The 16,695-nt window shown below is 51.0% G+C and overlaps 1 protein-coding gene across 1 annotated transcript in view; it reads left to right on the top strand.

Moving 5' to 3' along the window:
* LOC311518583 (fibrinogen-like protein 1) overlaps positions 1-11,583 on the top strand; it is a 35,763-nt gene extending 24,180 nt beyond the window's left edge. Inside the window, exons 3-6 of the mRNA XM_084624506.1 lie at positions 1,694-1,831; positions 5,382-5,598; positions 8,406-8,601; positions 10,504-11,583. Coding sequence (XP_084480632.1) covers positions 1,694-1,831; positions 5,382-5,598; positions 8,406-8,601; positions 10,504-10,650 — 698 coding nt within the window. The 3' untranslated portion in view covers positions 10,651-11,583. The remainder of the gene's footprint in view (positions 1-1,693; positions 1,832-5,381; positions 5,599-8,405; positions 8,602-10,503) is intronic.
* Positions 11,584-16,695: the final 5,112 nt, after the last annotated feature.

Genomic DNA, 16,695 nt, shown 5'->3' with positions numbered 1-16,695 from the left:
CGCTGCCGGATCAGCTGGCCGGAAATAGTCCAGTGGAACTCTGAGAGCAGTCCCTAAAGAGTGGCCTTGATTGGGTGCTTCTCCATTCCGTCCCCACTTCCCACAGCCAATGGGAGACCTCAAAGCAAACGGGCCCTCTGACTGGTGGCTTGGAATGTTGCAACGCCCATTCCTCCTTTCCCAATGTACTTTCATTGGCTGCCAGAGTTGTGACCTCATCCCTCGCTCTTCCCTCATGGGGAAAAAAAAATGGCAATTCTCTCTTTATAACCCTCTCAATCCCACAAACTTGGCCATGCTTCTGGTTCGGTATTAGGGTCAGCTGGGGTTGGGGCTGGTGTAGCGTGGATAAGAGGAAGTGTATCTCTCTCATTCGTCCCCTGTTCCCTCCGCCTTTCTCTGCAAAGCTCGTCAGAGAATTTGTGTTCTCACTGATGATCTTCCTCAGCTTTCACTCAGTCTTTCCCCAGGCAAACCCTCCTTGGGTATGTCAACACTGGAGTGTAGACACAGGCTCTGACACATCTTGTGTCCCAACCCCCTAGTGGGAGGCAGGGGTGCCAGAATAGGGGGGGCCTAGGGGGCCATGGCCCTCCCACTTTTTACCGTCTGTAAGGACAAGCGACAGGTGGGAGGGGACAGCGCCTTGGGGGGGAAGGGGCGGTGCGAGGGCGTGGCCTTGGAGGAAGGGGCAGTGTGAGGGTGGGGTTTCTGTTTGAGGGGCGGCACGGGGACGGAGGCTCAGGGAAAAGGGGTGGTATGCGGGAGGGGCCTTGGGGGAAGGACGGTGCAACATTGGGGCCTCAGGGGGAAGGGTTGGCACGGGGGCGGTGGGGCCATGGTTTGGGCGCCAGTGGTCCCCCTACTGTTAGGAAGGTTCTGCCGCCCCAGAGGTGTGACTAAGGATGCTAGGGTTTGGCCACTTGTCCATACATCTTTAAGCTAAGAGTATCAAAGCCTAGTAATGTAAGGTGCATTATGGGAGGTTTGACACCTTTCTCTGAAGCATCCAGCACTGGCCACCTTTGGAGAATGGAAACAGAACTAGACCATTCTGTCCCAGTGTTGGAAGGGAAGAGCCCAGCAGAACTTTGAGCTCAGCAAAACTCTTGCCATTTCCACCTTAACTTAAAGGGCAAAGAAGCTTTAATTTAAAAACAAAGAACGTGTCATTCTAACAACTGCATGGAGGTCTGCACTCGTCGAGATGGGCCTGAACTGTGAATTTTATATCCAGAATCAGCTGTGAATCCAATCTGCTCAAGCTCAGGGGTTTCCACTTCCAGCTCAGAGACAGGTCCTAGCCACACAATTCTGGTTAGCATCCAGATTTGATTCCAGAAGTCCTGAAATTGTGGTTGAGTGTGGATATAGGGCTCTGGTTCAAACTCTATTCCCCTGTGCTCTGTGCAATGGATGGAGGTTTGTCTGTGAAAATCAGTCTTGCTCCCATTTTAGGATGGCCCGAGGGATAAAATAAAATGAAATAAATGCCAGTGAACTACTCCTCAGTCCATGTGGAATCCCAGAACTTAAATTTTGCCAGAGTAAATGGAGCTCATACCTCAAAAGTCTTAAGCTCTGATCTACATCTGGAACTCAGAAGTTTGTGTTTGAGTTCTAAACTCAGCCAAACAAGTCCTCCCTTCTTTGAGTGAAATGTTAAACTGTGTCTCTCTGTTTCCTGTCTTAGACGTGAAGCATGCAAAGAACTGCCCAATAGACTGTGCTTCCATTTACTACAATGGGATCCGGAGGTCTGGGGTCTACAGCATTATGCCCTCTGTCGGTGGGATGCCAATAGAAGTGCTGTGTGAAATGGACACGGAAGGTATAGTAAGAAGCGACCACATGCCTGAATGTCTTTTCTCATAAGGGTCAGGCAGGGCCCAAGGCACAACGTCAGACTTCTGTGTACTCTGGATATGTACCTAGAGCACACTGCACCCTAGTACCTAGGCACAAGCTTCCTTGTAGAGATAGTCTCACCCACTGGAGTTCTGGAAGACCAGCTATAGGAACCCCAGTTGAAGTGTCTCATTGAGCTGCAGTGGTGGAGCTAATGCTTCTAGCCCCCAGGACCTATTCAAGCAAGGATGGATTCTCCATCTTGGTGCATCCCGCGCTGGAAGAGCTCATGGTGTTTGTGCTCTTGGAGCCTAGAGCCTGGGTTAAACGGGGGAAGGACAGTGTTACACTTTCAGGGTAACTGCACCTGTATTTCCTGTCCGTGGTCCCTCAAGGGCACACACATATGGTTTCAGGTTCCCAGGCATCATCTTTCTGGGGCAGAAACCTGCATCCCTCTTCCTCCTGATCAGGGTTTTAAGGCTGCACCTGTCAGAATGATCTAGTCATTACTTCGTCCTGCTTGAGTGCAGGGAACTGGACTAGATGACTTATTGAGGTCCCTTCCAGTCCTACACTTCAATGAGTCTGTGATTCTATTATTCTATACACTGGCATATCCCCAGCAAGACAGACTGCCTCAGGGTCAGCCCCTGTGCATTGCTTTCTCTCGGAGGACAATGGCAGTGTTTTTACCAGCGGGCACACAGTTCTTCCTTGCAGAAGAGTACATTTATTTTAAGGATAGAAAAGCATACAGAAAAAACACCTAAAACAATAAAATTCCCTGCACACGTACTAAGGACTCATCCACCAGGACTCACCCATCAGTCTTATAGGGCCCTAGTAGGCCAAAGACTTTCCAATCTTTCAGCAAGGGTTGGGGTTCCCCTAAAGCCCAAGATCTGTCTGCTTGTTGAATCAAAAGGAAGACCCCAAATCTTCCCAAACTCAGCCTTTATATCTCAATTTCTTTATTTGCCCATGACATCTCCGCTGGGACTGCCCTAAACCAGTATATGCAAACCACCCCAGGAGAATATTTCTCTGGAGCTGCATAGAATCTCTGAGACTACAGTAATCGCTCCCCGCTGTTTTCAGTCCCTGGCGGAGCTGTGGTAACCCTTCACCTATGGAGTTGCATGCCCACAATGATCCATAAACCAGTCATAAACTGAGAATCATAGAAATGTAGGGCTGGAAGGGACCTTGAGAGGTCATCAAATCCAGTTCCCTGTGCAGGGCAGAGGGACCAAGTAAACCTAGACCATCCCTGCCAGGGATTTGTCCAACCTGTTTTTAAAAAAACTTCAGTGATGGGGATCTCACAGCCTCCCTGGGAAGCCTGTTCCAGGGCTTAAATATCTCTATAGTTAGAAAGTTTTTCCTAATATCGAACCTGAATCATCCTTGCTGCAGATTCAGCCCATTCCTTCTTGTCCTGTGTTTAGTGGGCATGGAGAACAGCTGATCACAAGCCTCTTTATAACAGACCTTCTTGTATTTAAAGACTGTTACCAGGTCCGCCCCCCCATCTTCTTTTCTCGAGACTAAAGAGGCCGGATTAATGCAGGGGCTTTAGGGCTGCAGTCCAGGGCCCTGGGCTAAGGGGGGCCCCGGCGCAGCAGGGCTCAGGCAGGCTGCCTGCATGCTTTGGCCCCACGCCGCTCCCGGAAGCAGCCGGCTGCTGGCACGTCTCTGTAGTCCCTGGAGGAGGATGGAGGCGGCTCCGTGTGCTGCTACTGCCCCCAGCACCATCCCCAGTTCCTGGCCAATGGGAGCTGCGGGGGCAGTACTTGCGGGCGTGGGCAGCGCACGGAGACACGCTGTCCCCTTCCCCACAGGAGCGCGCAGAGACGTGCCAGCAGCCGGCCGCTTCCGGGAGCGGCGTGGGTCCACGGCATGCAGGCAGGCAGCCTGCCTGAGCCCTACTGCGCCGCCAGCTGGGAGCTGCCTGTGGTAAGCATCTCCCGGCTGCAGCCTGCACCTCGCACCTGCTCCTGCGGCCCAACCCCCTGCCCCAGGTCAGAATCCGCCCCCTGCACCCAAACTCCCTCCCAGACCCCTCACCCTCTCCTGTACCCCGACACTCCTGCCCCAGCCTGGAGCCCCATCCTGCACCCAAACTCCCTCCCAGAAAGAAACTAATATAATAGCGATTCTAAGGTAAGAAGTGGGCTATTTTGAATTAACTTAACTACATTCTACATGTTTTAAGACTGAAATGTAACCACAAAATGGCTTTATGTTTTTTAAAAGGCAAGTTTAGTATAGCGTTAATAGCCTCGATGCCACAATCGTGATCATTTTGTTTTAAATGAGGAAAAAGACTTGTATACAGGAGCACCACAGAATCTAATAGCCCCGGGCCCACAGGAGAGTTAATCTGGCCCTGCTTACATATGCCACTCCTGTTAATACACCCCAGAAGGATATTAGCCTTTTTCACAACTGCATCACATGGTTACTCGTATTCAGTTTGTGACCCATTGTGTGGTGGGGGGGATGTGAGAAAACCTGGATTTGTGCAGGAAATAGCCAGACTTGATTATCATGCACATTGTGTAAAGAGTTGTCATTTTGGATGGGCTATCACCAGCAGGAGAGTGAATTTGTGTGGGGGGGTGGAGGGTGAGAAAACCTGGATTTGTGCTGGAAATGGCCCACCTGATGATCACTTTAGATAAGCTATTACCAGCAGGACAGTGGGGTGGGAGGAGGTATTGTTTCATATTCTCTGTATATATATAAAGTCTGCTGCAGTTTCCACGGTATGCATCCGATGAAGTGAGCTGTAGCTCACGAAAGCTCATGCTCAAATAAATTGGTTAGTCTCTAAGGTGCCACAAGTACTCCTTTTCTTTTGACCCATTACAGTATCTCCAAGAAAACCTGCACTTGCTCGCTATATCTGTCCTAGACAGCACAGTCTCACCCATTAGTGACTCGGAGGCAAGCAGAAAGGACGCCATTGGTAGCCATCAGAGACGCCTCCGTTAATCTGCAGTGATTGCATGGCTGCCTCACTTAGGTCCTCTAGAAGAGACACATGCTTCACGCAGTGTGGTTTTGGCTACGTGCACATCTGTGGTGCTCTGGAACCAATACATAATAATACCAACATGCTGGAATCTCCAGCCTATTTCATGCCTAAATGGCTTCTTTCTTCAAATTTACCAGCTTGATTCTGCCCTCAGGTATGCCCGCGTAAATGAGGAGTAACTGTTGCCGTCAGCACTGGTGTAGGACAGATCAGACTCGGTCTCTGTGATCTGTAAACTTCTCCACGGATACACATTGTAGGGTTATAACCACTGCAGAGCCAGCAGATCAGCTTTCCTCTGGGGGCTGGGGGTGTGGCAAGGGATGAAGAGGAGCAAAGTTAGTTGAAGACATCTCTGCAAGCAGGCCAGCTGGCCAATGTCAGTACAAGGCGGAGCTGAGTCAAGGTTTTGGCACAGGATGATGCTGGGTTCCTCACTAATGATGCTAATGGGAGACTCAAATCAGCGTCACCTCTCTCCCCTTGGCAGGTGGAGGTTGGACCGTCATCCAGCGGCGGCAGGACGGCTCGGTCAACTTCACCCGGACGTGGACCGAGTATAAAGACGGCTTTGGGGATTTAAACAGAGAGTTCTGGCTGGGTAACGAGAACATTCACAAGATGACGAACCAAGGGGACTACTCACTACGCATTGATTTGGAAGACTGGAATAACAAGCACAAGCACGCCTTCTACCAGCTTTTCAGGTAGGAGGGCACGGTGCCCTTCCCTGGGTTCCTGCTGCAGGCAAAGGGCCGTCTCCTGCAAGGCCTTAGCGCATGGAAATCCCACTGGAATTGGTGGAAGTTTTGGGCCCAGAAGGCTTGTGGGATTGGCCCCAAGTTATGGTTAGTTCCTGGTCTATTTGCTTGATTCCCATAACAAGTGCCGTGGAGGGTAAGGCCTCACTTCCTGGTCAGATGTGTGTTGTTTTGGTTTAGGAACATACTGTAGAAACACAGCAGTTGCCATAGTGGATCAAACCAGGGCCATCCATGCTGATGTCCTGTTTCCAATAGTGACCAGCCCCAGAGGCATTCCAGGAAGGGACAAGAATCCTCCTAGTGGACAAGTATGGAGTAACTGGCCCAGAGGGGAAGTGTCTGCCTGACCCTCGCCGGGGGGTGCCTCCATCGCAGTGGGGAGATGTGATTCGCAGACATACACGGCTAGCTCTGCTTGGCCCAGCACCTGAAAATAGCAGTGTGGGTTCAGGAGGGCCAGCTGGCTGCGTGCGTGTCTAGGAGGTCCAATAGGCTTGTATTTGGGTAGCTGGTCCCACTTGCCACGGCTGCCCTGTGATAGATCCTCGCTCAAGCAGAGCTAGTGCGTGTAAGCCCGCCGAAGCTGGAAATCACACCTCCTGAGTGCCGTGCAGACATCACCCTGGGGGTTAATTTATGCCCTACAGCCATGGCAGCTCCTGCTTTTCAGTCTGCAGGTCCACCAATCCCTGGTGCATGGAGCTGATCCAAAGTCTGCTGGAGTCATTGGAAAGACTTCCATTTGACCTTAGTGGGTAGGGTTGCCAACTTTCTAATTCCAGAAAACCGAACACCCTTGCCCCGCCCACTGCCCCCTTCCCTGAGGCCCTGCCCCGCCCCTTCCCAAGGCCCGACCCCCTGCTCACTCCGTGGTCTCTCCCCCCCCCGCCCCCGTCGCTTGCTCTCCCCCACCCTCTCTCACATGCTCATTTTCACTGCAAGGCCCAAACAGGCGTATTTCTTGTTCTGAGCAGTAGTTCAGGGTTTATTTGTTACAGGGCGCTAGAGCTGGCAGCAAAATAGTCAAAAAGGGTCATTTAAAAAAAAATGGCATTTCATCAAGGTTTTCACAATTCTTTCCCTCCCCTTGTCCCATTTTTCGTAACCAGCTCCATGGCTTTTGTTCACTAAAGTTACTGTAATTTTGTGTGTGGAATTAGGACCACACCTTATCACCGCTGCCCTGGGTCCATTAAAGGCCCACTCCTGAAGCCCAAATACAAATCCACAGAGCACAGCCACAGAAATGCACCTGTCCAGATATCTGTATAAATAAATCTGTAGAAACTGACTCCCACACCAACATGCAGATACACACGTGTATTCATGTGTACACTTCTAGCATGCACTAACATATGCACTTCCGCATTATGTAATATTTTACAACGGTTGTTTTGTGCCTGGAGACCCCAACTAAGATCAGGGCTCCAGGCTGGAAGGTGTTGGACACACACATAAAAAGCGAGAGTCTGCAACAAAGAGTTTATAATGTTGCTAGACAAAGGTGGGAAGAAATGTCTGATACATCGGCTCTTCTGCAATTACTAGTCAACAACATTTGCCTTTTTCAGAAATAATACATTGCTTTGGGAGTTCCCTCCTCTTTTGAACACTTGTTATGAAATGAATACGCACATATTTTATGTTATCCATTTTTTTTGTGCGCAAGCCAGCAAAAGGAATGAAAGTCAAAGAGTTAGGCTGCAAATTTTATTCACACAGGTATACACACACCTCCCTACATACAGACACACAGTCTCTTACAGACATACAATGCATGCACGCACATACTTGCCGACAGAGACACTTTTTCATACACTTTCCAAGGGGCTGCCTAAATAACCCAGCCGGGAAGGGAGGAGGGTGGGCTGGAGGGGAAAAGTTGGGGGTGGGGGGGGTGGAGGAGAGAGGATGGGGAGGGAAAGAGACCAAGGAAGAGAGCAGGGTGGGGGTGAGAGGGGGCAGTGAAGGAGAGAGGAGGGGATGTGGGGGGTATGTGGGGTGGATGGGGATGCAGTGGCAGAAGGCTACAGGTGCATGAGGATGTGGGGGGCACAGGGGTGTATAGGGACATAATGGGAGTGCAGCAGTGTATGGAGGTGAATGGGGTGCAGGGCTGTGGGGGGTGGGGGACATGGGGGTGCCGGCTCTGGGAGGTGGAGAGGATGGGTGGGAGAGCGCTGTAAGGGGTACAGGGATGGGATGGGTAGGTGTGGGGGGCAGGACAGGATGGGATGGAGGAGGGATGCGGTGAGGGGGATGGATGTGCAGGGGGTGGGTCAGGGAGGGATGCAGTGACAGGGGGATGGGGATGCAGGGGGGTGAGATGGGGAGGGATGCGGGGGGAGGGATGGGGATGCGGGGGGGTGGGTCGGGGAGGGATGCAGTGACAGGGGGATGGGAATGCAGGGGACGGGGAGGGATGCGGTGAGGGGGATGGAGGTGTAGGGGTTTGGGATGGGGACGAATACAGTGATGGGGGGATGGGGGTGCGGGGGGTGGGACAGGGAGGGATGCAGTGAAAGGGATGGGGATGCAGGGGGTTGGGGCGGGGAGGGATCACATATTCCCGAACGGAGAGAGAGGGCGTTGGGCCCTGAACTGGCAAGATGCAGTTACACTGAGCATGCCCAGCCTAGATAACTGGATGCAGATGGATGCGCTGCAAGAATAAAGCTTGCAATGCCCAGCTTGGAAAGGAGATGTAGAAACCCCAGGAGACAATCCATCCCGTTTCCTCTTGTTTGCAGCATTGAGGATGAGGCAAACTATTACCGCCTGCATGTGGAAGGCTTCAGTGGGACAGTGGAGGATTCATTTGCCTGGTACCACAACAAGAGGAGTTTCAGCACGCCTGACACGGGGAACATCTGTGCCGAGATCTCCCACGGAGGCTGGTGGTATCATCAGTGCTTCTTCTCCAACCTCAATGGCGTGTACTACAAGGTACGGTGGCCACAAAAGGACACAGGCATTGCTGCTTCGTGGGTGAGGCTGCATGGAAGCTGTTGTTCATCATATAACAGCAGCTCCTCTTTGCCTGCCCAACCACCCAGCTACAAGGCTCTCCCTCATTGCTTTGAGAGACCCTGATTTGTTGGAATTATTAATAATATGTGAAGTTATTAATATGAATATGAGAAACCACCAAACACAAATTTAACTATACATTCCTTTATTAAATCCCAAGGCCAAATGGTACCGTGTACAATTGTTCTAAACATGCCTAACTAATAAGAAAGGCTAAGATTTTGTCACGCATATTTTTAGTAAAAGTCAAGGACAGGTCACGGGCAGTAAAGAAAAATTCACGGAAGCCCATGACCTGTCCATGACTGTTACTAAAAATATGCGTGACAAAATGGGGAGCTGCCGGATTTCCCCACCCCCACCCCTCTGCCGCCTGCAGCAGCTGGGAGCTGTGGGGCAGCCGAGCGAGGGGACCCCCTGAGTTCTGAGCTATGGCGGGCAGCGGGAGGACCCTGCAGCTCCTAGCCGCCGAGAGCTGAAGTCATGGAGATCTCTGGAAGTCATGGATTCCGTGACCTCCATGACAAAATCATAGCCTTACTAATAAGCAATTTACTACATCCAAAAAGTAACAAAACATTTATAAGCATTTGATCAAGATACTTACAAATGGGCTAAGCCCAGCGGTGCTTAGACCCATGTTGGTCGGCTCCAATGTGGTCAGGCAGGAATTAGCAAAGAACCCTTTAAGAGTTTACTTTTTATACCCTTTGACAAAAACGTGATGTCGTTGCCAATTACTGACTTCAGCTAAAAACAGCCTGAGACAGTTCATCTTAATCCAGATCATATTTTCAACCTTCTTTTTCCCAAAGTCTTTTCTCCTTAGCACTTCCCCTCCCAGCTGCCCAGCAGCTCATAGAATCTCAGAGTTGGAAGGGACCTCACGAGGTCATCTAGACCAACCCCCTGCTCAAAGCAGGACCAATCCCCAGTTTTTGCCCCAGATCCCTAAATGGCCCCCTCAAGGATTGAACTCACAACCCTGGGTTTAGCAGGCCAATGCTCAAACCACTGAGCGATCCCTCCCACCTCTTTCATTACACCTGGGTTCACATGGGAAATACCACTGGTGTGTGGGGTGGGACGGTCTCTGTTGACTCCTTTGAAGAGACATTCTCTTTGTCTTATTGAAACCCATCTGCAGTCACCCTGTTCATCAGCGGCCTTCTTCTTAAGCATTTCTCCTTACTTCATCAGCTATTCTTTGAACGATTCATCCTCCCTGCTTCATTTCTTTTGGCCTTATAATTCATTATTTTTAAGGCCTTCCTTCTACTTGCTAGTCAGGGCCTTTTGTTACAACACATGTGCATATTTCTTTAACCTAACTCAAACTAACTCTAATTCTTTAACTTTTTTTTTTTTTTTTGGTCCTACAGACATAGTAGAAAATAGAACTGTCTTCTGCTTCCAGGCAACCTCATCCTTTCTCTTGGGTAGATGGGCCTGCGCCCGCTGGAAGGGAGGGGAAACCCAGCTGAATTCTGTTCTTGTAGATTTCGTGCCTGAGTGTTTTCATCACTGAGCCTGTAAATTAATTATCATCCAGTGAAAACAATCCAGGTTGTACAACCTATCATGCCAATTGCCAGGCCTTCAACGTCTGGTGGGAGATGATTCCAGATGCCAGGGAATGTTCGTATAGTGCTGCGGGCACTGGCAGCACTAGGAAAGATCAGCAGCTCCCCCATGGCTGAAGCTGCAGGGGTCCCTCAGCTGTACTCCCTAGGGCACTGGGAGGTTCTGGTTTCAAATGACTCTTCTGCCACTTCTGAATGTCCCCTATGCCTCACATTCTCCTTCTCTCTGTCACAGGGGGGCAGGTACTCCATAAAAAACCGCAAGATCCTGGGGCCAGATGGCATTGTGTGGTACACCTGGAAAGACACTGATTACTACTCCCTGAAGAAAGTCACCATGATGATCCGTCCACGCACCTTCCGACCCCATCTCTCCCCATGAAGGGACTGGGGATGTTTCTCCTCTCAGCTGATCCCCAGCTCCAGAAAGGGATGGACGGGAGTGGCTTGTTATAGCTGGAGATGGACTGACTCCGGAGACCACGGCGTCCCCAAAATATCATCCTGCTTCTGCCTTTGGGGCAGGGTCAAGAGAATGAAGACAACCAAGAAAGAAAGAAAGGCCTTCAGTGTGTGGTTAAATGGTGAAGCCCTGTGTTACCAAGGCCAGTTTGAGTGAAATCTTATTGTTCAACACTCTCCTAGACTGGACCTACCAAAGGCTGAGAACAGGCCAAAGATGGAAGATCGTGGTCCAAGAGGATCCCATTTTTTAGGGGAACTATTTAAATGTTTTAAAACTTTTCATGAGATACTGCCATGTAGTGACTTCAGGGACTGCAGTGCTGCCCTCTGCTGGAGGAATGCTGGACTTGCTTGCACTCCGTATGACAGTGCCCTTGGCTGGCGGGGCTCACGGAGCTGCCCCTTCGGCTTCTCAGGTGTGTCGGCCCAAATCCAGATGCCACCTTTTGATGGCTCTGGATGGATTCAGGCATGGATTCTTGGCTGGAGACCCTAGATGCTCTTGGTGTGAGCTCAGGAACGAATGATGACCTCAGGGGAAGCTCTAGGGGGACTCACACAATCTACTGGCTTGAGTGTACGTTTACCACTATCCTCTAGTGGGACACAATGGCCCTACTCTGGTATAAAGACAGACCTCTTTGCTGGACAGAGCTCTGGTATTCCCTTATAGAAGAGAGACTCGCATGTGTTTGGAGCTGAAAGTCTGTCTTGCATCCCACGACTTCCTGGGGCTGCCTCTGTAATGCGTGGGCCATGCTTTCATCTCCTCTGGAGAGAGCTGTGAGGGCTGCCTCCTGGGCCCGGTTCCTGCTACTGTTTGTTTGTACACAGCACGCAGAGAACTGTATGTTAGTCGGGGATGGGGGAAGTTTTGCTAACGTCCCCTCCAGCCCATGTTGCCCTCTGTCTGGCACACTGACGTTCCATAGCTGAGTTTCCTCAGGGCTGGGATAATTATTGCACCACAAATAAAACAGACATCAAAAGCCTCCCAGTGCTGCCATTTCAGTCCCATTTTCACAGTTCCTGTCCCTTCTCAGGGAAGAGACCATGCGGTGAGGTGGGTTTCTATTTACCTCAAAGGCGGCCTGGCGGGGCTGGGGGGAGAGGGAATTGGGTTTGTGCTCACTCTCGTAATTTTGTGGTGGGTAAAGAAGGTGGAACAGGGAGACTGGCCCTTTAGGAGGAAGCAGGGGCCAGTGCACCTGGACTAATTACCTGCGGGCCAGTGGGGGCTTACGGGAAAGAACCAGGCTTTATTAAAGAGGGAATCCTGCAGGGGGCTGCTCCCTGTGGACCATGCACCCATTCCTGAGAGGTAAGAGAAAGGATTCCCCAGGACCTGCTCTGAGCTGGAATTATGCAAGTCTCCTGCAAGACCCATAACCAGGGGGAAGGGTTTGGGCCTGAAAGCCAAAGCGTCCCCTCTTGAGAAAAGTGTGCTGAGATTTTTATTTACTTAATAACAGAGTCTGGCTGGCAGGTTTCTGTTGGGGAAGGGGCGGGGGGGGGGGAAAGGCTGTTACCCCTTAGGCGTATGGGGGTGAAGGCTGGAAGTGATTTCTGGGTGGCTTTTCCTTGGGCCGATGTTGGCCCAGGGTTCAGGCACTTGGCCGACGCAACGATTTCCACCACAGGAAATTCAGTAGGGCTGGGTGCGCTGGGAAGGAAAGAGCAGGGTGGGGTTAAACAGAATGGGGAGGGAGGGTGGCAGGAAAGAAGGGGTTAACAAAAGAGGGGGGTTGTAGACCCACATTATGGCAGAGGCTCCTAGGTAAAGTGCCTCAGAGCTCGCCTGTCTGCCCTCTCCCATTCAAGGACACTCTCCCCATTCCCTCCTCTGGGCTGCCCGACCTGCCTGCACCTCTGTCAAAGCTCCACCCACACCCTTCTGAGCCCCCTTAATCCTCCCAACTATCCCCTGACACCCCCTCAATGAGGAGCAGTCCCAGCTGAGTCCCCTGCCGGCTGCCAATCTCTCTACCATCCCCCCGAGACAACTGGCTGTGATGTACGACCCCCCCAGAACGCCTGTTCCCCCCCCCGTCCCCCACTTGCTTTATGTGGTGTTTAGGTTCTTGCTATTTTGGCATGCGATGACTAGAGATACCGGCCATCAATTAATAAATAGCCAGAGACAGGGGAGCGTACCCAGTAGAATATAGGATGCCCTGTGGACCGGCTTTGGGATGAGCTGGCTCGGGGGCATTTAAATAACCCCTGGTTCTTTCCATCCATAGATTGCCAGGTTCTTGGCGAGGGTGGTAAATATGATCCCCCTTTTACAGAGGGCAAAGGTGAGGCACAAAGAGGGGAGTGCTGGTCCCAGGGTGAGACAGCGGGTCTGCTGACTCCCAGTCCACTGCACTAACCACTCCACCTCGCTCTCTCTCCCTTGGCACCAGCCTGCTCCAGGGTCGCTGAGCTCGGTCTGCTGCTCTGAAGTCCACTGATAGGGATCAGGGCCTGGGAGGGCTGGAGAACTGGAGCATCAGCAAAGAGGAGTGTGATGGGGTGGGGGGGAAGGTTCAATCTCCTGAACTGGAGGTGTTGGGGGTTGTAGTGAGGCAGCGTGGCCCCCCTCAGAGGCAGACGCAGAGGGACCGCCGCAAGCCGCCTGGTGGGAGGAGCCAGGAGGGCCACGCCCCGCACGCCAGAAGCAGAGTGGCGGGACAGGAAGGGGAACTATAACAGGCCGGCCCAGCTGCTCAGTTAGGAAGAAGCCGCAGGAGGCAATAGACGGTTCTTCCCCACTGCTGGAGGCGAGCACCAAGGAGAACCGCTGTTGCCCCAGGGACCAGCAGGAGCTTCCAGGGAGCCCTGACGCGCTCGACGCAGAGGAGCTGCTACCCCTACCCTCGGCAGTGTACCCAGAGGAGAGTGAGGACGATCCCTGGATCCAGGTAAGCAGTCAAAGTGTAAGCAGATCTGAGATAAAACAGGCTCAGGCCCCAAACTTCCTTTCTACTTGAAGCAAGTTGTGGTCACGGCAGGGCTTCCTTGGCTGAAGAAGAGGTAACGTATATTGTTGCTTTGAAGCTCATCCCTATTTCCTAGGCACACGCAAGTAACCAGCTGCATTTGTTAGCATAAGGCATCAAACAGTTCACAGGTAGTCTACTGCAAATTTCACAGAGACATGAAGACAATAATATTATTACACCACTAAGCCCCATCTAAATGATAATACCCTCCTTTGATCTCTGAATCAATAGAATACAGTAATGAAACATTGCAGACAGGAACAGAAGTTTAGCACATACAAGCTAATCTGATCACACTGTTAAACTTCTAACAGGATCTAGGTGAATATAGACACATACAATTCAGATCTATTTTTAATTCTTTATCAATACAGGCCTGCATTTCAAGGGCTCTCATCTATTGAATATGGCTCTGATACCTATCTGCAAGGAGTGGCCCTGTTTGCCATTTCAATACTCTTCTAATATGTCCTTAAGGATTGTTTTCAGATCATGCAGCCTGCTGATTGCTTAACCCTTGCTGGCTCAGCATCATACCTCTCTTTGCCTTCTCATGGTATCCCACATCCCTACCCTGTCCTTCTTTGAAAGTTTCAATAAGCTGATGCCCTCCTCTTTCTACCCCCAGAGCCATGTGCTATTGCAGAGTTGGACTGGTTCAACCATCCTCACCTGTCACGTAAATAACCCATATTTTTGCTTGGTTGCAGGGATCAATAACCGTTTTGAGGTATAATGACGTGCAAATGCCTATGTCTAGAAATGAACGGCATATACCACTGAAATGCCAAGAATCCAAGGTTTCCATGGATATATACAAGCTGCTTCTAGCCCGAGTGGCTCATCAGACGTAACATTTTAGGTGTCCCAGTCTGACAATGACAGATTTCCCCCCCACCCCGAACCCTTAACTTGGTTGGGCTTTTGTTGATCTTCATTAATACGGAAACGTGAGCCACACTAGATATTCTATGCAGCACAAGACTCAACAGATTTGGGTTATTTAAGATCAAGTGAGTAGATTCCAAAATCAAGAGTCTCTCATGGAGACTGCCCCCACCAGCGGCTCCTTCTCTGAGGTCCCGTGATGGGTTGTTGACCCTTCAAGGTCACAAGAGGTAGTAGGAGAGGCCAGTTACCCCATTTCAGGGAACCAGACTGGACAATGGGTGTGAGGAGGGTGGTTCTAGGGAGTAGTGAGTGTCTGGGAGAAAAAAGGTATGGAACAACCCCAGGCTGCTGCTCCTTTAAGGGCTTGGGACCGTTGTAGAGTGGGTGGGACAAGGGTCCCCTCTCCCCAGCTGGCCCAGACACGTGTTTGGGGTTATCAGACCCACCTGGGCAGGATTAAGGCAGTGGTCAGATGACTGGGCAGGTGAATCAAAAGGAGGCTCCAAGCTCAGCCGAGGAAGAAGATCTCAGCCCCTAGGAGGAGGGCTGTGAAACCTGCTCTAAAGGGGTGAGTTTATGGGCTGGGGAGACTAGAACCAAAAGGGACATGGACATGTGCCGTGACAGTGGTGTAACTCTATTGACTTCAGCGGAGGTACTCCTGGTGTACGCTGGCGTGAGAAGAGAAGAATAAATAAAATCGTAAAGGGGATGTTTTGAGGTAGAGATTTTTCAAAAGAGGAAACGACATTTTTTTCTACATAGATGGAGCACCAGAAGCCAAAAAGCCAGAAACGAATCTGGTGTAAACTGCTGTAATTCCATTGTCTCCAAGGGAGGTATGCTGATTTACAGCAGCTCAGGCTCTGGCCCAAAGAGTGGACCCTGGACAGAGAGAAGACAGAGTATGCAGATGGGGAAGTGCATGGATATGAAGCCAGAGGTTGGGGTTGCATGTGTAAGCAGTGTCAGGATGAGCTCCACCCTGACATCTGGTGGTGAGGTGTGGCAAGTTGTGGAAAAGAACTTTAGGGGCTGATCTCATTTGTATAGGCACACCCACCCCGCCTAGAATGAGACCATAGCTGCCCAAATGGTCACTTTGGCTGCTGTGGGATCCCCAGTGTCTCTGTTATTGGGGCAGGAAGAATAAATTGTTATTACCCTGATTATAGGAACTGTGCTTGGAACTGTACTTGGCCTTTTGTTATGATGGAGGAACTCACCATCAACTAAGTGGCACTTGCTAGGCAAGGGTCATGGGTTCCAAAACTCTGTGAATTGAGAGAGGTTGGGGACAAGTATTAATACTTGGTGGCATGGGCCAGCTGGGTGAGGGCCTTACATGCTAATTGCACTTCCTCCTCTCTCCACTGTGGAATATCAGAGCTAATTTTGATTTCATTAGGAGTCTAGTTACAGGCTGCTGAGCTCACTTTGGGCTAACAGTGCACCAGCACTGAGGCTCCCCTAGGACAAGCTGAATTCACCAAAGAGCTGAACTGACTAAGAGCTGAAATCACTGAGTGTTGTGTTAAGTAGTGGGGGAGCCTGAAGATATATTGTGGAGCAGTTTGCGGGACGGCTGGAGTGCCTTGTGGACAGGCTGGTGGAGCAGTTCGTAGGACGGCAGGAGCTGCTGATGGGCCGCGGAGCGGAGCTGAGTGAAGGAGTTCGTGGGGCGGCTGGCGGAGCGGAGCGAAGGCCTATGGAGCTGTGGGGCGGTCAGCTTCAGATCACGTAAGGTGCCTCTTACCCCTGTCCCATCTCCACCCAGGTTGGGAGGTAAAGCTCCGCAGATAAACTTTCAAACTCTGGGGCTGCCCTGACCAGGGACAGAGACTTTTGGGTCATTGGACTTTTGGGACTTTGGGTGATTTGGGGTTGCTGGACTCAAGAACCAAAGGGAAAGGGGCCTGCCCCAATTTGCTTGGGGTGGGCTTTTTTTGCTCATGGGTTATGTTATGAATCCTGTTGGTGGTGTTTCCCCAACATAATGCCACATTGTTTCTCTCTGTTATTAAAAGGCTTTTTGCTACACTCAGACTATGTGCTTGGGAGAGGGGAAGTATTGCCTCTTGGAG

Source organism: Lepidochelys olivacea (genome assembly GCF_965140295.1).
Source record: "Lepidochelys olivacea isolate rLepOli2 genome assembly, chromosome: 3".
Lineage (NCBI taxonomy): Eukaryota > Metazoa > Chordata > Testudines > Cheloniidae > Lepidochelys > Lepidochelys olivacea.
This window is presented reverse-complemented; position numbering and strand designations above follow the sequence as displayed.